This window comes from Thermobia domestica, chromosome 9 (genome assembly GCF_964235325.1).
Source record: "Thermobia domestica chromosome 9, izTheDome1.hap1.1, whole genome shotgun sequence".
Lineage (NCBI taxonomy): Eukaryota > Metazoa > Arthropoda > Insecta > Zygentoma > Lepismatidae > Thermobia > Thermobia domestica.
This window is the reverse complement of record NC_137462.1, coordinates 162,509,330-162,533,019: the sequence shown is the minus strand read 5'-3', so window position 1 is coordinate 162,533,019 and position 23,690 is coordinate 162,509,330. Positions and strand designations below refer to the sequence as shown.

Sequence of the window (23,690 nt, the reverse complement as noted above, 5' to 3'; positions counted from 1 at the left end):
TCAAGTAGTAGCAATACCGTAACTACAAATCGTTTATGACGACTAACTATATCTGTTTTGCATGTTTCGTTGTTTCACTGCCGATTCGAGTGTCCTCACATATCCTTGTCCGATGAGCTTCGTTGGAACCAAAACCAAGGAGTATTTTATCGAAAGTCTATCGAAATCAGTAGTTTTAAAACATTCTGTTCTCTTCTGGAAACATGTGACTCATTTTATTAATCTGTTGCATAGGAGATAGAGAGGAAAGCCGGTCTTTGTTTCCAAAGGATTTGAAGATCTCAACCCACATAGCACACAACGTCCCTAGGACGTCCCAGTTTAATAACAACAATCGCATATAGTTCCCGTGATTATCGAGATAATTAGTTGACATCCCATGGACGTCCTGCATGGGACTTCCTAAACGATTTCTAAGTAGGATGTCTACGGGACGTCCCAGATGAGACAGGAGATCCCATGAAAATCTTACGCCGAACATACTTAGGACCACATTACCCCACGATTTGTCAGTGGAATCTCTTTCAAGTCTGGTTGAATATCTCGTTTTCCCCGGGATATTGGCAGACATCTGGATATCGCGCGGAGGTTCTATGGATGTCCCGGGAGCAAATTCGGATGATCCCGGGATGTCCCGTTGTTCATTGAGAATTAATCTCGGTCATCCCGTGGACGTCTTTGTGTTATGTGGAAAGGAACAGAAGTAAAATTACGTTTACTTGCATTATCAGTATTACAACAATGACGACACTGTAAAGTAATATGTTAAGAGATAATAGAATATCAAGTAAATGAAAGTTTGAAGAACTGATATAGGTCTATGTTAATCTGTGATGTGTTTTACTTCGACAAGAATCCCCAAATCAACGATTCTTTCAGCGAAACAGCTACAGTCATTGGCTAATTATTTTCTGCTATGTGGTATTTTTCTTGAGTAACATCAACTAAGTTTTGGAAGATCTATTGCAAGTTAACTCAGCAATTAGTAATGAACATAAAGATCTAAATACTGATGCGAAGAAATACTTAGGCCTAAAATGAAGAGTCTATTTTACAAAATATTCATTTGTTTCATCTATTTTTAAGTTAAGATCCAATTTACTATTTTAAGGCGACACAGTAGCTAGGGATGCGCACGAGACAAGATTTGTGGCTGTCTCATCTCGAAAATGTGCTGTAAAAGTGATGTCTCGACTCGAAAAAGGGATATTTCTCTATTGGAAGAGCCGTGTCTCGACTCGAATTTTGTCAGGAAAATCCTGTCTCGACTCGTCTTGTGCGCGTCCCTAACAGTAGCTCAGTAGTAGAATGCTTACCTCTGGTGCGTGAGAATCCCTGGTCCTAGTGATGATTTCAGAAGGTAGCCGGAGGAATTTCCCCCATAGAGATGCGACATTTTCCCCGAAGAATATCTCCAATCGTGCTCAATAAAAGTTACCAATATGTTCACAGTACTACTTTAACCCTCTGCATATTGAAATTCTTCCCGGAAGAATCGCCTAAAATCATCACTTCCTAGTTCAATCGCAGCTTGCGCCAAGTGGGCTTTATGGTGAACAGCACCATATAAGTGGGTTTTCTCGGGGTTCTCCCGTTTCCTCCCACCTTTTCATTGCACTCTTTCATTCATTACACAGGGCTGCAAATTGAAAAGAAGTTCATGTTTTTTTTGATTAATAGGTGAACTTAATTCTTTGTTCCTAGCTGATTACGAATAATTAATTCGTTTTTCCCTGTCACGTAAGGTTTTCTTACAAATCAATGTCAAATTTTGGGCCTTCTTCCGTACTCAATACTGCTTTATTATACCTTATTTCTTATCTCCTATCAGACTAAAGAGCTTATTATGGTAAATAACTGAACATGTTTTGTTAAATGTGAATGCAGACAGACAAAGAAAAGAATATAAAATTCTCTACACATAGAGATTACTACATATATACACATAATATGGAAATATATACATAAATATATACGTTGTAAAATGGAAATCAACATAGTCATATAACATACTTATTTTTCACATCTTTTTAGCACGCTTTCTCTTATAAGCTTTCCTAATTTTCTTGTGATTTTCTTCTGAAGTTTCTGTGTGCAGTGTGCGACAGTAGTCAGCCATCATGCTAACACTCCAAAGTGCCTGATACCTTTTCTCCATATCTCTTATGTCTTGGTGGAACCGTTCTCCTTGTTGCTCACTTAATTCTCCGAGATTTGGTGGAAAGTAATCAAGATGAGAACTCAACTTGAGATTTATGTTGCAACCCAGTTCTTGAAATTTAACTAACGTATTCTCAACAACTTCTCTGTATTCAGCACTTTTTTGGTTCCCCAGGAAGTTCACCACCACGCTTTTAAATGCTATCCAAGCATCCCTTTCAGCATTAGTCATTGTTGCCTCGAAGTTTTTATCCCTCATTAACTTCCTCATGTCTGGGCCAACGAAGACACCTTTCACTTTGGCACATGAAAGTGAAGGAAATTTGTTGCATATGAACTTGAAATATTCGCCTTCCTTGTCGAGTGCCTTAACAAATTGTTTCATCAATCCTAATTTTATGTGAAGGGGAGGTAGTATAACTTTCTCAGGACTGACTTAATTTTGTTGAATGATGTTGTTTGATCCCGCGTTCAGTGTTTTCTGTAATGGACACTGTTTCCTTTCCCAGTAGTCATTTCGTGCCCTACTATCCCACTTGCAGATGTAACATGGTATTTTCGTATACCCACCTTGTTGCCCATACAATGCTCAAAATCTTCAGATCTCCACATACCACACAATTATGTACGTCGTATTTAATTTTATTAAGAATAAATTGCACATTTTCGTATGTTTCTTTCAGTGACACAGAATGAGCAAGGAACTGAGGGGAACTTATTTCCATTATATAACAGAACAAATTTTAAACTTGTTTTATTCGAGTCAATGAATAATCTCCAATCACTAGAAAGGCAAAGGAAACTTAACTTGATCAACAAACCTGACACATCAAAATAAACACGACAGAACCTTCTTTTGAGAAATACTGCACAAATTCTTTTTCCCGATATCTGTACCAGGAAAATGTTCCACAGGCCAGCAAGTTATTTTCATTAAGTCTGGAACTTCAGCAGATTCTTTAGACAGATTTATGTCTCTAACTAGATCATGGAGCTGGCGTTGAGTGAGTGGTATAGGGTCACGAGATCCGCGAGGGAGGTTGTAAACTTCATCTTGAGTTTCACTATTTTCCACTGAATCACTGTACAAACTAGGATCATTACGGACTCAAGACTTGATGGAGGTGTCAGAACAGGCAAGTCTAGGCCGTGCAGCACAGGCCTCATTGCAGAAGGAATATTGGGATACACTATCTTTGTCTTGTTTCGAGTATTGTGTCCTACAATTTCACAGGAACAGAAGTAGCAATCGTCGCTGTGGTTTTTGGGTTCTCCCCACAGCATTGGTATTGCGAATGGCATAGATGACCGCTTTCCAGTGCTCCACTTTTGTAACGATTCCACACAAGATCTACACAGATTGTATAGAGTCCACGATTTATCTTGATCTCCAAGTTCCATACGGAAGTATCCAAAATATGCCCTTCATACAAAATCTGTAATTTTCTGTTTCTGTTTGTGTGGAACAAATTCACCACAGATGTAACAAAATAAATCTGGTCTATTCTTACAACCACGAGATGCCATGGCAACAGTATTCAACGAACTACAAAAGAGAAACTAGCCTTTTTTTTTAACAAGAGTTTCATTCCCACCCAATGGATGGGCGGGCCGTAGAAGGCAACACCTTCTCTGTGGCCAGAGATATTTTGAACTTTTTGAAGTAGATGACATGGAGAATGATTTCAGGCTATAGAATAATGTGGATTGAAGTAAGGAACTAATAGCAAATCAAGTTGACGAGGATCTGTAAGAGGTGGCTATTGTGTAAAAACGTTTCTTGGGTACATGTGCAGAGGTTATGAGCAATATATATGTGGATTTCGTTGGTAGATACGGCGGTCAGGATTATACTGATCTATGGCTTCGGTGTATTCGTATATTGCTAACAGATGATCCAGTGGTGGGTAGGCATAGCGTGGTACAGCAGGAACTTGGTCTAACAGCTCATGGACAATGGGATGTGCCAATTGGATTCGTGTCGCTATGTAGCGTTGGCGTAGATGGTAGAGGTGTGGCAAAATAGTTGGAAATTGCGCACGACGATATATTTCAGCAGTGGGAGTATCGAAAGCGAGAGAGTAGGCCAGACGTAAGGCATGTCTTTCGAGAACTTTCAGACGTTCATAGTAAGTTGGCGCTGCTGATAACCAGGCAAGATGTCCATACGTGAGAGCTGGGCGTACGAAGACTTTATATGTTAGCAGTAGAAGTTTTGTATTAAGACCCCACGTGGTGCCTTTAAGGTTTCGTAAAAGGTTCAAACGGCGCCGGATATTAGCTTCCAATTGTTTTAGATGAGGCTTCCAAGTAAGATGTTTGTCAAATATTACTCCCAGATATTTGAGACTGTTTTGAAGTGGGATTGGAGAGTCAAAAAGGGTTAAATGTAGACGTTCCGGATTGCGACTGTTACAGTATTTATTGCGTTTGAGCCCAAAGAGAGTCATTTGAGTCTTAGTGGAATTCAGCTTTAGCTTCCATTTCAGGCACCATGTAACTAGTTTGTCCAAAGCTGGTTGTAGGAGTTGATTAATGCGATCCACTGAATATCCCAATGCGACATAAGCGGTATCATCAGCAAATTGCAAGGCATATAGTGGGGGCTGAGGTTGAGGCATGTCGGCTACATAAAGAATATATAATAGAGGAGATAAAACAGATCCTTGGGGCACACCGGCGCGGAGTTGAAAGATGCGTGACTTTGCACTGTTGATCTGAACGAAAGCCTGGCGCTGATGTAGAAAATTGGCTATTAATCGGACATAGCTGTGAGGAAGCAGACGTTTGAGTTTGTAAATTAACCCCTCATGCCAAACAGTATCAAACGCTCTTTCAATATCAAAGGAGATCAAAACAGATGGTAAACGCTTATTAAAATGGTTGACAAGTAGTGTAGAAAGTTTGAGTAATTGATCAGCAGTGCTATAGAGTGGACGGAAACCAGCTTGAATAGTTGGTAGTTTGTTCGTGATTTGTAGATAGTGATGTAGCCGTTTTACCAGAAGACGTTCTAGGGTCTTGCTAAACACGTTAGTAAGGCTAATGGGTCTGTAAGATGACACAGCAGTTGGATCTTTGCGAGGTTTTAGAAAGACCACAATTTTAGCAAGTTTCCATGTAGTTGGAAAATAGCCTGTAGATAAAATAGTTGTATACAAAGAAGCAAGTAAGACTAGAAACGCCACAGGTGCCTTAAGCAGTTGACGATACGTAATTGAGTCTGCCCCCGGAGCTGTGTTGCGACGGCATTTAAGAACTGCTGTAATATCATCTGATGTTATTGGAGCAGTGAGCTGATTTGTGGGATCAAGGTGGTAGTTGAAATCAGGGTGAAATGATGGCTGCACTAGAGAACCAGCGTGTGAGATATGGGTATCTGTAGGACAAGTGAACAACGGTGTAGTGTGTGGAGTGAAGACTCCCTCAAGATATGTAGCGAAAGCAGTTGCCTTTTCTTCATCCGTCGTTGGTACTTGGTCAGCACATATGATGGGGTATTGTGGGCCCTGTTTCTGAAATGTTAGACGTTTAAAGGTATTCCAGAATTTAGTAGGATTTGTTTCTTGGCGCAAAGCATTACAGGAGGCACGCCAGTCTAGTCGTTTGCGGGCTACTATGTAGCTCTGGACCGTTCGTTGGAATTGACGATGGAGAAGAAGAAATCGGCGGTCATGTGTGCGACGAAACTCTGTTAAATACTTGTGTGAGCGCCGGAGCAGATCGAGGGCGCGTGCTGGTAAACGAGGTCTAGATGATTTGGTGGTACATTTAGGAACTGCGTAATCCGTAGCGTGAGAGACTATGTCAGTCAGAGTATGTGAGAGTGTTTCAATAGATGCAACTGTTGTGAGAGTAGGTGCAGTAGCCGGCAGATTTTCGGTAATATAAGTGCTGTACTGATCCCACCGAGCTTTGCTAAAGTTATATCTGGGTGTGCGTGGTGATGCAGATGCAGTGGATGTCAGACGTGGAGTTATAGAGAGAAGTATGTGGAGATGATCACTACCTATGGAACCAAGGACATCTATAGTAGTAAGTGGTAACAGATTATTGGAAATGATTGCCACGTCGGGACTAGTGTCGCTTTCCGGACGAGTAGGATGCGGCAGCTGCAGTAAAGAACTATGGGTAGTTTGGAGGAAATCATGAAAGCGTTGTTTCTGAGCTGCTGTACGAGAATGGTAGTTGATGTCTGCTAAGAAGATGTATGTTTTAAAGTTGAGATCTAAGTATGTCAGAAAACGATACGGAAGTGGCTGTGTAGATCGAACATAGGTGGTGGCGATGGTAATAGTAGTAGCTGGAAGAAACTAGCTTTTTTTTTTTTTTTTTTTTTTTTGAGGGATGCAGGTTTGGGGAACATCTTTATTGTTTCAAAAGCAGAAGATGAGATTAATCTGCCACTAGAGGGTTTCGCCCTCTCTCTTGGCATGGGGTGTGTTTGCATCAATTATGCCTTTATTTTACTTATAGTTGGGCATTGAGCTGTAGAGAAATATACTAGTGATTAATAATTAATAAATATCAAAGAAACTAATACATTACAGCAACATATATATTGATAAGTTAAGAGAAAGCAAAGAAAAATTAACATAGGAAAGATAAATATAACTAACTAATATATAAGAAAGATATAATGAATGCAAGATAAACATAACTAACTAATATATATTAAATATATAATGAAGTGAAATGATAAAGAACAGTGAAGGTACTAAGAATGCGATGAAATGAATGTACAAAGATATAAAGCATTAATGGTATTGAATTGGAAGAACGACAGTCGAGTGATGATTATGAATGCAGTGCACTTGACATCACAACACAATACAATTAAATTTGTAAGTATGACGAATGCAGGTTAGTCTTCTGTCTTGGGGCGGCTCAAGACTAATGAGAAAACACTGGGAAGCCCTTGTTAGTGGTGTGATAAATAAACAGTGCTATAATGGAAAAAGATGAGGAATGTCATGATGAATGAGTTGTCGTTGGAAAAATCTGACATGATGATGATCATTCGGTAGAGTGCGAGCATAAATGGAAAGTAAGATGCTTAGTGGCGTATAAAAGTATCTGAACTGCGATTCTTGCTCCAAATCTATAAATATGGTGTTTAGAAAAATATCCTTGTAGTCGTGAAGGCATTTAGCTATATATTTTCTACGTAATTGAGCAATGTGTTGTACAAGAGGCGGAAAGTTTATCTTGTCGTAGAGATCGTGATTATGGTAAGGTAGTTTGATACGAAATGCTAGCCGAAAGGCATGACGCTCGAGTATCTCTAATCTGTTATAAAACTTTTGAGGGGCTGAACACCAGGCGACATGACCAAAAGTGAGAATACTCCGCATAAATGCTTTATAAGTGCTCAGTAGCAATGTTGAATTTAAACCCCAGGTTTGACCTACAAGGCGACGAAGAAGTTGAAGTCTATTTTTGCCTTTTGTAACAAGTTTCTGGAGTTGTGCTGACCATCTCAATTTATCATCGAAAATGACACCTAAATAAGTAACAGTTTTAGTTGGTCGTAGGAGATGATCGCCAACACGTATCTCAAGCAAATTCGGATTACGATGGACTTTACTACGACAATTCGGCGGTAAAATAACTAAAGTTTGTGTCTTTTCTTCGTTAACAGTAAGTCTCCACTTATTGCACCAGCAAAGAAAGTCCGTAATTGTAGTCTGCAAATTGACGTTAATCTGCTGAATTGTTTTACCGAGTGTAAGAAAAGCAGTATCATCCGCATATTGGAAGAGATATGTATGAGGTGCCGGAGATGGTAAATCGGATGCGTATAGGATATACAGAAGAGGTGATAAACTTGACCCCTGTGGCACTCCCGTATAGGGGAAAATCGGATGTGATAGAGAGCCGTTGATATTAACATAGGCAATACGGTTTAATATAAAAGAGTAGATAACTCTAAGATAATTTAGAGGAACACCGAGCTTCAGCAATTTATAGAATAACCCATAATGCCATATACGATCAAATGCTTTTTCAAGGTCCATGAGTATGAGGCAGGACGGTAGTGCTTTATTATAATGATTTGTGATAATAGTGGTGAGACGGAGTAATTGATCATTGAGACTGTAATAGGGACGAAATCCTGTCTGATGAGAAGGTAAAAGGTGATGATCATTGAGATATGGATGGAGACGATGCACCAGTATTTTCTCAAATAATTTCCCCAAAGTAGATGTCAGTTGTATGGGCCGATATGACTTCACGGAGTGAGGTGGTTTGTTTGGTTTTAAGAACATGCAAACTTTAGACATTTTCCAGTCGTGTGGATAATATCCAGTTCTTAAAATAAATGTATAAATCGTTGCCAGGAAGAGAAAAAACTGTAGTGAGCACTCTTTGAGGATTCGATAAGATATATGATCAAAGCCAGGTGCTGTATTACGTTTCCGCTTTAAAGCATCTCTTATTTCATCTGAGGTAATTTCGTGATTTAAAGGATGTGTTGTATCCAACTCATGGGTGATTGATGGTTGGAGCAGTTGGTTGATTGCTGGTTCAGATATGCGGGGACTTAAACGATGTGCAGATAGAGGCGGCGTAAAGACTGTTTGTAAGTGAGATGCGAAAGCATCCGCTTTCGCCTGATCAGTGTGCAATGGCTGATCGTCCTGGACAAGAGGGTATGAAGTACTGACTTTCTGCCCAGTTAACAGGTGAAACTGTTTCCAGTATCGTGTGGGGTGTGTTTCGGTGTTTAACTTGTTGCACGTTTTAGTCCACGTAAGCCTTTTATGGGCAACTATATAATTGTGAACTGTGCGTTGCCATCGACGTGCTTGGGCTAAATATTCTGGGTTTCGTGTCTTCTCATATTCACGAAAATATTGTCTGGATTTTCGTACAAGTGTAAGATATTGCGGTGGTAATATTGGCTGATATGTTTTCCCATGATACGTAGGGATGTTCTTTGCAGCACTGTCGTTAAGAGCAGTTGTAATGCTATGAACGACATTGTTCAGATCAGCTTCAGAGGTTGGTGGTTGTAACTGATCTATTGTGGTATTGATATCAGTCCGATATTGTTCCCAGTTAGCCTTATCATATAAGAAAATAGTTCTTGTTAATTGTGGAGACGATGGTGGTCGTGCTTGGTTAATTATCGCTTTTACTGGTAGATGATCGCTACCGATACAGTCAAGAACCGTGATAGAAGTTTTAGCAACTATTGAAGCTGTACTAATGATAACGTCAGGAGTAGTCTGACTACTCGGCCTGGTATGTTTGGGTAGTTGATATATATGGCCATGCAGACCTAGGGAAATATAATCAGAAAACTGAGTTTTCTCCCTGGTGGATCGGCTGTGAATATTGATATCCGCTAGTATTAATAATTGACGATAATGCGAGAATAGGTACTGGAAGAAGTCGAGCGGAATATCATGCCCTGGACGGACATAGATTGTAGCTACGGTTAAAGCCATATTTGGTAGATATATGGTTGTCACCAAATGTTCAGGCAAGGGGACAAGTGATGGAATAGAATGAGCTCTGTAAGTTAGTTTATGGTAGATTCCAATAGCAGCGCCGCCTTGTGCTCGAGCGTTAGTATCTGCGTAATCATGTCTTAGTAACTGATACCTAGGAAGGCGTATAGATGTTGTGGGCTTAAGGGCTGTCTCATTCAAAGCAAATATATCCACATGTTGTTCTAAGAGTAGCTGCTCAAATAGTATTCGGTGTTGAGATAACGACCGAATATTCATAAAAAGAATAGTAAGAGCCATACTGAGACAGAAAGCTTTGGGTTTAAACTGCGGTATACGTGGTACAATATGGAAATGAACATACGGACCAGAATAGGTAGCATAGAGATTAACTTGAAATATAACTGAGGCCGCCGCAATAACATGGTCAAGAATTAGCTGTCGTTGAAATGGAAATATATTTTGCAAGATAAGAGTAATATAGCGCAGGAAATTCTCAACGGTGAGAGGAGAAGCAATAGATTGGGAAAAAGGAACAGAAGCGTCTGTTGTACGGAGCGGAACAGTCATTTCCGGGTGATCTGGTTTGGCTGCTGGCTTAGATTTGCATTTATAACTGTAAGTAGGATGTGCGTTACTTGAACAGGTTGAACAATGTGGTGGCTTCCCTGTATTTGAGCAGTCCTTAGTTTCATGTTGTCCTGCACAGTACCCACATTTAGGGACATTTGGACACTTGGAAGTAACATGCTCATTGTACACTTGACATTTCTCACATCGAACCGGAAGAGGTGAACTGGTACGAGATGGCTCAACACGATGTCGTTTTTTAAAGATGTAAGCACCATCTTGCAACAAAGTATCAATTGATATTTGAGACATGGTTAAAACACGAACCATATAAGTTGGACCATTGTTATTTTTGATTCGAAGACATTTTGCTACCTCTATGCCCTCGGCTTTAAGCTCCTCTAAGACTTCTTCGCAGTTATGTCTGGCAGAACGCCTCGAATGACAACAGACATCATCGGTGAACGAGAGGGAGGTGGTTTTTGTTTGATCTTAGTACTGAGATTGGTAAGCTTGGCATTTTTTCCGAATATTTCGTAGCTGGCTTTGTTACGAAGCGTGATACCGAAGCTTTCATCATCAGATTTAATAATAATGCCATTCCTGGTAAACACAATCTCTTTGACACTGGCGCGAGGAAGGTATTTAATTATTTGATTAAAGATATGACGGCTATTGCTGTACTTGCTGTCGTAATCGGTAAGCAAAAAGGAATGTATCTTTGGTCGTGTGAGAGATGCAATAAAGTTTGGCTGCATTCCAGAAGTAGATGTCGATGGCGGCGACATATCTGTAGTGCATTGCATTGGTTCTGCTTGTACAGGTGTTTTCTGTATGTAAGCAGGTGAGCGGGATCGAGAGCGTTTGTCTACAGATTCGGCACTACTTTCTGATAATGGTCGACCGCGCCGGTTCCTGCGAGGATCCCTTCCTGTTTCTTCCGAGGAGTTACTGGTGGGAGGCACAACCATCCCCGGTAACCGATGCATGACCCAAGGGGATCAAGGCAATGGAAACAAATACTCAGCTGTGGGTAGTATATAGTCGAAGAGCACCCCGTTCGAATAAGTGCTACAAAAGACAGACGAGTTGGTCAGAGTATGACTGTAAACAATGACCTTCAAAAAATTTAGAAAAAGCCCTCCAGAAGACGAGGATCTTCTGTCAGACTCCTAAGTAGCGTATCTGTACCGTTCTCACAAGTACGTCTACAATACTTGATCACTGCTTAGTACAGTAACTAACTACAAGAAGAGTTAGGCTCGAAGTTGAGAAACTAGCCTAAGATATTAACATTTCATACTATTGAAGCACATCTAAGATTTGCGGCAACTAAATATGAAATTTATTTGAAATGAGATAACAAGGTTTGATATAGAAATATTTTAAATATTCATGCAGGCAAAATTTTAGTTAATTTAAATAAATTAAATTTCCTTACATTTAAAACACATTCATTTTTATTACCGCCTGGATAATTTCACCACGTACTTGTGACATCTAGCGTCAATTAGTTGAATTACGCTTAAACATGCATACCGCAATCAACATATATAAATCGTGAATTGTAAGAAATTCTTACGTGATATGAGAAAACTAGTGCCAGTTTCGGTTTCAGCATGTTCAAATACATATAAAACACCCAAAATTATAAAAACAACAGAACCTATGCGGCCCTGTGTTATCATCACCGACTGGGGAAGCACTTCAAATCAGTGGTAGAGAGCTTGACTCTGGTGCGTAGGGTTCCTGGTTCGATTCCCGACTAAGTAAGTTTCTGGTGGCAATATTGTGGCAGTGGGTTCTCTCGAGGTACTCCCGTTTCCTTCCACGTTCGCATTCCACCTACTCTTCCATCATCATTCACTTCCCTTAATTATCCATCTCTCTTAGACTAAAGGGCATAACTGTGAGAGGTTAAACTAAAAGATTTCATATTTATTTTTTCATCATCGACTTAGCCTCAGAGCATATTCGTTAAGACATTAAAAAGAAAGTAAATTCGTAACATCACTTTTTGACAGAAATAGCAATTTATTTTTTAAAAATACAAGATAATATTGATGTTTCATAATATTCAAATAACAATTACGCATCTTAATAGTAATCCGGAAACTGAAAGAAAGATTTTAATATTGACTCTTCTAAAAATGCATGCCTTCTTCAAATTTCAGTACACTATGTTCATGTGACTCAAAGATCTTGAAGTTGATTGTTGTTCTTAATTAAAACTATTAAAAGAATTAAGGTTACATAATATCGTGGTATTTTCTTTCCTGTAAAACGTTTAGCCAGGACATACAATCGAAGGAATGAAATAACGAAATATCTCAATGTGTTCGTTTATATTCTTATTATTATTAAATATACTGTGTTCGATAATTATATATAAAACTAAATAATTGCTGCTATGTAAATCGTAGATATAAATAATTTGCAACCCTGTTCAGCACACAGGTATTTAGAGAGAGCGTACGCATTTAACGCTGTTACATTTTATGGTCTTTTTCTGTTGTGAAATTATAATAGATATTCACTGCAGCATCCTAATAGACGTATTCTAAGCTTGATTTACATGAAAGTAAAATGGAAAATAGTATTAGAATGCGTGAGTTGCAAACTTCTTGGGACGCTAAATCCCAATACAGAACATTCTAATATATACTCTTGAACAGAAAGCAATATGGAAAGTTGTTAATCCTGAAAAATATTTATTTAGTATTTCGAACATGCAGAATTGTCATTTGGAAAGAACAGATGGAACATTGACCCCTGAATTTGAAATGTATATTATAATGTATCGCTTGCTTGTGTTTATAAACAATCACACGTGCTCCTGTTTGAAAACATCAACTATATGTATTACCTGACCAGCGAACAAGTGTGGGCGGCCGGTTTTGGAACTAAAATTCAAGCAACAGTGTTTCTAACCGGATTACTTGTAATCAATCTATCACAGTTCTTTTTGTCCTGTTCGTAATAAACCACTGCACGCATATGTTCAAATCAGGGGCAGATCCAGGGGGCGGGGCGATCGGGGCGATTGCCTCCCCAGAGTAGGATTTTTTTATTTTAAAAATAAAACCTAAGAATTTTCACCTCTGTATTATAAATGTAAAATAAAACTTAAAATAGATAGGCCTTACTTTTTTTGTTTTACGTTGCTAAGTCAAATAAAGCAATAAATTGCAAGAAATTACTTACATTGGCGTTCTTGCTCAAAAAAATGTCCACCTTAGGAATCGCAGGTGGCCATTTCTGTTCTAGAAATTGCACACAATAGCTACTTCTCCTTTTCTAAAGTTTTTTTTTTTTTTTTTTTTTTTTTTGCAATACACTCTTACCTTGATTTGACTTCGAACGACCGGCCCCCAAACATTCAGCCTGGATCCGCCCCTGGCTCAAGTTAAAACAAACAGTTTCAAAAGTTATTGAAGTTATTTGCAGAACATCTTAAGTAACAAGCAAAAAAAAAAAAAAAATCCACAAAATTACACCCTGTATATTAACTTGCGAAAAAACTAGCGAGCAGAGTTTTACAGGCTGCTCCTGTTTTATAATGACATCGAATAAAACGTAATCAATTTTTATACAATCTGCTTAATACACGGTAGAAGCTCACTGAATTGTCAATTGTGCTATGTTGTTCTTAAATTGGTAATTTCCATTCATATATCACTATTCACAATACATCTGCATTATTGCAGGAATGATTCACTACAACCACATAATTTACGGTGTTCTTTATTAAGCGGAAAGAGATTAGGCTATGCATAACATCCAAACTGCAACTTTTGGAAACCGTTGGATACACTGCGGAGTGAAACTCTCCGTTCCCCTGTCCCCCGCGCTTGCCAGTAAACTGATGTAAACACAGCAGCAGCGCCATCATCCCAAAACCGCACTGCTATCCTGGTCAGGTAATATTTACGATGAAGTACTACACCTCACGTTAGATTACTACAAGAAGCAGACGACGGAACACCAGCACCACCTACAAGTCACATGACAACATGGGAGCAGCAGCGTCACCGCCACCCGTAGCGTCTATCACTGTTGCCACACTTGGTACAATTGTACCAAATTCAGCCCTTTTTGTCATTCATCGGCCCGTTGGTACCACGCTGGTACTTTCAGCCCCTTTTTGTGAAAAAGTTGGTACAATTCTATTTAATTCAGCACCATTTATCAAATATTTGTCACATTTTCAAAAGTGGCAGTAAAACTTTTCATACATTTCACGTTACTTGTGTCTTGGTCTCTTAAAAAATGCTGTTAAGCAATCATTGTGTGACGTTGCATCGCATAACGCTACAAACTTCGTGTGTCTATTGTTCTCCTTCTATCGTGAAATTCGCGAGAATAAGGTGCAATAATTTATATTTTAATATTTTATTATAACATAACTGTTTACACACAGTGATTATTGATTTGTTCCTTGTTTCATATATTTTTCATATATGGCCATAATACCGTTTTGGTTTTTTGGTCACTTTGAAATAGAGGCGCGTTTGGTTTCCTTACAATACATACCGAATATCATAACTGTTTTCCCTGTGAATTTACGGCTTCTGTTATACTTCCTACGTGCAAAAAGTTTCATCTACTTCCACGATTGTTCAGGGTCCTCTTATTTGGATGTTTTTAAAAAGTAATTTTTAAAATGAACACTTTCTTGATTTGGACTCTTGGAAGAGGGTGTGTGTCTAGAACATTACCTCTTTTAGTTTCGTGTTATAAAGCGATGTATTTCACTGGCTTAAAATAATGAATTCAGCCCTTTTTCTTTCAATTTGGTACTATTTTTCAGCCCACTCCAGAGCGAGGACTGTGGCAACACTGGCGTCTATATAATGAAGAAGACTCAACGAACAGTCACCAGTCTGCGGCGATTCATCTCCCCTCCTCTAGCTTTCGTGGAGCTCTAACCCAACCTCAAAGCATCTAGTCTACTGCGGGACTCTAGGCTACCCTTTCACTTGGCTTAGCTTGCTCGGAACTCTGTCGAGATCCCCACCTCAGTTACTTAGCCTGCTTCGGGGCTCTGTGACTTTTAACACCTCACTCCTTGCTGCGGAGCATTGGGGATTCCTACGCCACTCTACTTAGCTTGCCCCGAACTCTGTAGATATCCTGTCTAGGGCTACTCCTTTTCTACCTCTCATTACAAAAATTTATATTATAGTACTTCTCTAAATACTGCTATTGTGTTAGAAGATTTTATAATGAACCGGTAGTGGGCGTCGATTCCGGACTCTATTTACTTAACCTAGCTCTATACCCCTTCAAAGGAAGAACTTTACCAATATGCATTTTAATCAAAGGTATAATATACTAATGCAAAACGTGAAACTCTATCTATATCGGAGAATCTTGCCCCCTCCAAAAGCAAAACATGAAATGATGAACTGCGGCAAGGGAAATTATTGTATAACACTATAAATGGTTGCTAAATTACGATAATACTAACTAAAATGTCCTTCTGAGTAAGGGAAAAATAATATGGAATAAATGTAATACCGGAAATTGAATATTGTAGAACTTATCATTTTCTCCTTCAAATATGGATTTTTTTGAAAGTCTTGAATAATGTATTCTTAATTAATAGAATGTGTACCAAAAAAGCACACCTTCAACTTAGGCTATCCAAATATTGTGCATTTGCTGAATAAAGAAAAATAAATTTAAATATTTTAGTTTTTTTTTCTTCCTTAGGAGCTGAGTTTCCAAAAAGTCTGAAGCATGTATTTCGTTACTTTTAATTAAGGGTTTATTTACTAAAGTTCCTATCTCCGTCTTAAATGAATAATTTCATTTGGCACTTTCAAAACAATTAAGAAAAAGGGAAATTCGCTTATAAAAATGGTTACCTTAGGATAAGTCTCCTTTACATATTCTGAACACTCTGTTGCAGTAGTGACTCTGTGACATTGTATTTTATATCATTTATTTTTTTCATAATTAAATAGCATAAATTAAAACTCCATTGTAGTAGCCCAGATAGCAGAAACAGCTTGCCACAAGCATGATTTAAGCTTGTCGTGACAAGGATATAAGCTTGTCCCAAGCTTGTTACGACAAGTCTCTAAGCGTATATCAAGGCTGATTCAAGCGACGAAGTTGACAGGCGACAAGCATATTGTAGGCTTATACTGTAAGATTGTTTCAAGCTTGTCAGCTCAAGCTTATTGCAAACTTGTTACATAAAGCATGCTACAGGCTTGTTACCTCAAGTCTATTTCAAACTTGGCACATAATGCTTGCTACAGGCTTGTTACCTCAAGTTTATTTCAAACTTGGTACGTAATGCTTGCTACAGGCTTGTTACCTCAAGTCTATTTCAAACTTGGTACATAATGCTTGCTATAGGCTTGTTACCTCAAGTTTATTTCAAACTTGGTACATAATGCTTGCTACAGGCTTGTCACCTCAAGCTTATTTCAAGCTGTCCACTTCAAGTTTAGCACATGCTTAATATGTCTCGTTTATTGCAAGCTTCTCAGTAAAGCTTGATACAAATTTATTTCTGCACGTGAGAAAATGATTCATCTGCTTGGCGACATGTATAATGTTTGATGTGAAGGTTAGTATAATGTTCAATGTGTAAGTTACATAAATGATGGTGTGTATTCTTTTGCCATCTGAGGTGCTTAGATATTGCCATCACTTTATTGGCATTATTTTAAATATATATAGGGGAAACCATACCATACTTGCTATTAATAGTAAACATAGTAGTAAGCTATGGTTTCTGCAATATTTTTAAAAGAATGCCAATAAAGTGGTGGCAATATCCAAACACCCTCAGATGGCAAAAAAACACACACCATCATTTATGTAACTTACACACTGAACATTATACTAACCTTCACATCAAACATTATACATGACGCCAACCAGATGAATCATTTTCTCACGTGCAGAAACAAATCTGTATCAAGGTTGACAATACTGGGCCTCACATCAAACCTTATACAAAATGAAATCAACCTCATATAGACAACAATCCTGCAAAAATAAACGTAAAGGTGACGACGAAAGAACTGTTAAAACTACATAAGCAATGTTCTGAAAAAGAATAGTTGTGTTCGGTCAAAATGAAAGCAAAATAATGTATACTTTCACAATCTGTATTATGCTTCTTTCCTTCGTCCATTATGCGTCTTTGCAGCACGAGGTTCAGGTTTATTTCTGTTGAGTAACATTATTGAAATATCATGTTAAATTATAAATCCATGTCTCACACAACATTGGTGTTGAATATATACGCCATACTCCAGTCTATTGAGATTAGTATCTTATCTTAACATAGAAAGCAACACTTTTCCTGAGTTCCTTGGTGAATATACTATGCGACCTGGCAGATCAGCATCCAATTAGTTTACCATTAACCACAGTTTGATGTTGAAGTTGAGCGTCCCGTTTCAGCACGAAGTTTTACATGAGACACTGACCTGTAGAATCCGAACAGTAATGCGTTCAGTGTTTGTAAGGTCTTCCACTGGGAATCGACCACGACCCTAGGCGCACCAAAGACGTACACCACTAGACAACCGTCAAGGGCTAAGCAAACTTTTAAATTATCAGATTTCAGGAAAGAAAGAAATATAAATTAAATCCTAGAACCACTGCTACACAGGGTGCGAAATACTGAGGATGGCCATTCCCACAATTCAAAATTTTGGAAGAAAATTCATCCTCAATAATTTACTGGAGAGATAAGGTGACATCGACACTGTCAGAAGTATACAAACTATTTACAGTAAATCTGTGCAGTTAGTGGACAACCTAGTGGATAAGCATTATCCCTAACCTTACATATATCAATAATTTTGGATGTTTAATATATGAAATCTTCATTTCAAAACTTTCCAGTGCATTTTTTTTTTTTTACTTATTTATTTATCTCTCCCCGATCATAACTGTTATGATTTCGCATCCTGCTGCTACATAATTGAAATAAATTATCCCTACATTCTACGCAATAACTGATATAAGGTTCCATGAAAACAATCAGCTTGTATTACAATGTTATTTATTGAACTTATTTACATATTTTGTATTATTTCTAACTTATTTCCTTAATTGGGTTCCTCAACTTCAACGGTGTGACCTTCCACTACAGGTTTTGAATTTCTTCGTTCTCTGCAAAATAACGATCATAAATACGTACTGAAAAACATGTAATTGATTGCACAGTTAAAAGAAAACATTCATATTGTTTACCTTATAAATACGCTCTCATTAAAATACATTATTATTCTTTGAAGTAAGTGCCACACAAGGCAACAGAGTCTGGCACTCGTTTCTCACATCTGGTGATCCATGGCTTGGAAGCACTCCAAATATGATCTCTATAGCATTACGGTAGAATTTTTTATAGTGAATTAATATTCCCTAATCGAGCTCACCTATTGAGATGTTAGATTTGTAGTGTGACACTTCTTATTCAAAGTGTCTTGACTATGTCAAATACAATATAATTCATCTTCCCATACTAAAAATTAATAAAGTAATTTTAAACACTACTATACACAAACATTACCCAAACACTCTTTCGGTTTAGCGGCATCCCTTATATTCTACATTTTACGTTTTATAGCCTTATTTGATTAAATTTTGACGATCACTCATAAGAAACACTTGAAAGGAAAGAATCGCGTTTGTTACAATTACAACATACTCTCCCACAGTCTGATATTAAGTCGTCTCGGGATCGCACGAATCTGTCTGGGTCATACAGGGTCAGGGATCTGACTACTTCGGGATTACGAGTCACGAAGTATGTTACTCGTTTCATCACTGGTACCACTGCATGGTATTTATTCACTTTACCTATTTCAATGTTCTAGTGCCAGTAAATTTTCAGTAAAGTTTTTTTTTTTTAATTTCCTAGCTGAAAATGTGCATTGTTCTGTGAGAGCATCAATTGAGATAAATCCAGAAAATGTCATATTGACTCACTCGGTACTGTTGTATAAGCACGGCGTTACGAAAAACAAACGAAGTAATCACTGATATAAGAAATCACTGAGAGATGGAAGAACAAATATTTACTTATTTCTGTAATTTTTTCTCCATGCCTTGTATGAAATGCAATCTGATCTCACGATTCACAGGAAAGATAGGTCATAAGTGTGTGAACCTATATACCTTGTATTCTTCACGGAGCAACATAAATGACAGATGATGACTTACAAGGCGTTATCCTGCGTCACGTACAACAGAACGCATGGGAAAGTATAGTTCGCAATTCACAGGAAAAGTGTAGAATTTACTAAAGTAGGCACCGTGTACACGGACAACTTCGTACAATTTTGCAACGAGTTTGGAACATACCTTAGAGGTTCAATGAAATATTTCTCTTTAAAAATAAAAAATAAAAAAGTTACTGGTGACTAATACGTAAAGAGGTGTTGAACAACAATTCACTGGAATTATTTGTGACAGTAAAACAAACGGATTTTAATCCTGAGCCTTACAGCGGAGGAATACATCTTTGCAACGTTTCATTCTTTCAAAACACAAGAATCACTCATAGGAAGACATGCATATCGCCTTCATCATACATATCAAATGAAGAAGGGATGACTCATTACCGTAAACGTAACACTAAGTTTATTTGACCCATATTCATGGAACGTCGTATCGGAGTCATTAGCGTCGTTTCACAATTCATTATAGAGAAGTAATAAATACTCCTGCGACCTATCGACCTAGTTCTTTATATCCCATCTTTGAAAGCAGAAACATTTCTCAGTGTACATGGCACAAGGCAGGAAAATCACTTCATTTACTTCAATCCAGTCAAATTCTGAATGCATTTTAAGACCTATGTCTCCCTATTTATTTTCCTGGTAATTTGTTGTTCGAGTGTTTACGCATACGCATACTTTGGCGTGCTCCATCTTATTGAAATCTTTTTGTCTTTGGGGGGAAAAAACTACTCTTACTTTTTTAAATTTATTTTTTTATTGCTGCCACTGCTGAATGAAGTCTTTATCTTGTGGATAAAACATTAACCTTTATTTCTTGTTCAATTTTAGTGTTGATTACTTCTTTTTCATACTGAATGAAGTCTTATCTTCCCGAAAACTCGGGAATGTCTTTGTAAGAGAAAAATGTGCATTTACTATTATTTTGTCTTTTAATAAAATTTTCTAACTGCTGAAGTCTTTATCTTCTAGGAAAAAAAACTGTTTCTTGATTAGTTTTAATGTTATTTTACTTCTTTTCTATCTCCTGAATGAAACTGTATCTTCTGAGAAGGAAAAAAAAAACTACAATACCATCTGTATCTTAATTAATTATAGTACTTTATTGCTTGTTTCTATACTAAACGAAATAATCTTATCGTCTGGAAGATTCTGCAATTGCATATTTCTCTATTACAATGGCATTGCAGAGTTTTCCAGAATGTAAGATGGTTTCATTTAGTATAGAAAAGAAGTAATTAACTCTAATCAATCAAGAAAGAGGGTGGTATTGTAGTTTTTCTCTCATGAGATGAGTTCGTTCAGTAGATAGAAAAGATGTAAAATAACACTAAAATTAGTCAAGAAAAAAAGAGGTTAGTTGCTTTCTGTTTTTCATGCAGCAGGTAGGAAATGTTTTTAGAAGGCAAATATAACAGTAAGTGCCTATCTCTCTATTACTCTGACATCACAGTTTTCAAAAAATGAAATTTCCTGCAGTATAGAAAAGAAGTAATCAACACCAAAATTAATCAAGGAATAAAAGTTATTCTTAAAAAAAAAAAAAAAAAAAAAAAAAGATTTCATTCAGCAGATAGGAGTAATCAAAAAATAAAATTAACAGAGGTACTTTCTTCCAGAAGACAAGAAAATAAAAATGTAAACAGTAATGAATCTCGATTTTAGTTAAAATTTCCATCCTCCGAGGAAAGTAACAGGCAAGTTGCTAAATTATAAGGGATAATAAAATAATAAATACATACAAGGTAAACATTTCATCTCATTTCACTGTGTACTAATACATGAGTGCGTAAAAATGAACTCATCTCGCTATATAAAATACAAAGACCTAAGTGATTGAGTGACCGACCGATCTTTGCACAGACCAAATCGCTTAAGATAGACAAGTTAAAGATGGACAGTACATGGGATTTGTTACGTAGGATACCACTAAGGAAGGATTTTTGCAAATTCGACAGGAAGGGGAAGAAAATAGGTGTGGAACGTATTTTTAAAATATGACCATATCTCCGAATTCCTTAAGGTTACAGACTTGAAATTTGATATTCGGATGTCTCATTTCAAATAATTTGACATATTTAAGCGGTTTTTGATATTTTAGTACAAAGGAAAAAAGAAAAAAAAGGTGAGAAAGAAAAGAAAAGGAATGAGGATTACAATTATCATAAGATGTCGAAATCTGAATTTATGAAGGTTTGAAAAATGAAATTAGGTATTTTCATATTATTTAAAATAAGTAGATAAGAATTTAAGCGCTTTTGAAATATGCCTCGGAGGTAAGAACGGGGGGTGGAAAGAAAAATGGATGGGGATTATAATTATTATAGTAAAGTATTTAATCCCTTAAGGTGAGAGATTTGAAGTTCAGTATTTCCAATTCTCATTTAAAATACTTTGCCACGTGTTTCGGCCCTTTTTTTCTTTTTTGACATGCTAGTAAAAAGGGAAAGAAACGATGTGGAGAGGAGAAAAAAAAGGTAGGGATTACAATTATTCTAATAAAATGTCGGTATCTCTAAATCTTTTAAGATTTGAAATATGGAAGTAACTTCTCATTTAAAATTTTTACAAAAGCGTTTTATGATACATATCCTAAAAGGAAGAAAAAGGGAAGGATTACAATTATTATAATAAGATGTTCATATCTTGGGGTCTGGGAAAGTAAGAGGCATTGAAACGGTGGAAATCTCTTTTTCCTCCAAATCCACAGAATTCTATGCATATGATATTGATCTAGTGACCTATAGATGTGAGAAATGTAGTGAATACAAAACGTATATGTAGAGAAGAACGCGTCCATGGACTAAGTTGCAGATCCCTAGCTTATTTAGTGATGGTAAGAACTTTCCGATCTCTCTCGTGATTGTAAGGAAAATAGGTAAAACTATACTTACCTACGCAGTAGTCTAGGCTCCGCCTGCTGCAGCCAAACACCCAATACTTCCTTCACCGTTTCTTCTGTTGCGACGGTGTACATCTTACGAACAGCAGCTGAAAAGAAAGATAGAATTTGAAGCAAATACTAGCGATTTTTATTCTTTAAAAAAACAAATGTCATTTGAAATAAATTTCCCTCTTAAATAGCTTTACGGAATTATGGTATGGTTTGTAAACATGGATACCTAGAGCTGAAACTAATTCCTATATTATTTTTCAAGTCACCTAAGCTAGGCCCCTATTTTGTGATTTTTAGGTAAGGGTACTATAGAAAGTTATCTTCCACCACACTTTTGGTATATTATATAATGGAAAAGTTAAAGTGTAACAAGACTTTCTTCCGGTGCCCTTAGTGGTGATATGGTTTAGAGTCAACGTTTAAAGTCACCTTAAATAACACTACAAAAAACACATTAGGTTTTGGCTAACTTCGTTGTCACGAAAAATTGAAAGATGAAGACGACAGAAAGACGAAAGTTTGACTATTCGCCGTCTTGAAAGCCTGCAACTTTTCTCTTTTTATACTGGAATTACGGTAACTTCGAAAGCTATGTTCTTCTAGTGTTTTATCTGCGTTCCAGTGTTAGACAAAGAGCTCTGAAATTTTGCACCTTTAAAATATCGGCAGGGGAGACAGTTTGGCATACTATGTAATACTACCAGACTAACAGTGTTGCCAACCCAACAAAGTTATATTCGTGTGGTAGACAGTATCAAATTTACAGGTATACACGAAAAGTCTGGTGCAAAATTATACTTCACAGTAGTGATTCCTACACTGTACTTCAATTTAAATTCGTTGACACTATTGACTTTATTTAGCCCTGGAATCATTCCTACCTTGGAATTTTATTTGGTTTTAGATTTTCCGTACACCTTACAAATTCTTTTGAATGCTTTTTCAAGCAAAGATTTGCTTAAATATGTACTTTGCCAGTAAAGCTTTGTTTACAACATAGAGTGTTGGATCAGTTATTGAATTTCCTATACATTCTACACAGATGTTATATTCACCCAGTAAGGGTGAACACATTTACATATTTTACTACTTGACAGTAAAAGAATCCTAAAGTACTCAAAGCATACTTTATTCATGAAGAATTACTTCTGATTGCTTGGGACATACTAATATGAGAACACACGTCCAGTACGAAAGAAGTAAGACTTAATAATTAGCAAACTGGAATTTTGTATGGTTACTAGCATAAATAAATAAAATAAGTTAAATATTTCAGTACAACTTTTCAAATCAACTTACTGTTGATCTTATTGCACATTTGGTTGGACCCAAAGGTATGCTTTTTTGCTTCACGATCCTTGGTTTCCTGCCAGAGTAGGAGAATTCCATTGC

At 37.2% G+C, this 23,690-nt stretch overlaps 1 protein-coding gene across 4 annotated transcripts in view; it reads right to left on the bottom strand.

Moving 5' to 3' along the window:
* Nucleotides 1-18,205: 18,205 nt before the first annotated feature.
* Nucleotides 18,206-23,690, bottom strand: part of LOC145695158 (uncharacterized) — a 14,247-nt gene continuing 8,762 nt past the window's right edge. For all 4 annotated transcript variants that reach the window (XM_081772103.1, XM_081772104.1, XM_081772105.1 and 1 more), the window contains 3 exons: nt 23,598-23,690; nt 22,297-22,393; nt 18,206-18,332 (listed from right to left, as the gene is read on the bottom strand). The exon at nt 23,598-23,690 is cut by the window's right edge and continues 82 nt beyond it. In XM_081772103.1, the coding sequence (XP_081628229.1) occupies nt 18,269-18,332; nt 22,297-22,393; nt 23,598-23,690 (254 nt within the window). In that variant the 3' untranslated portion in view covers nt 18,206-18,268. The remainder of the gene's footprint in view (nt 18,333-22,296; nt 22,394-23,597) is intronic.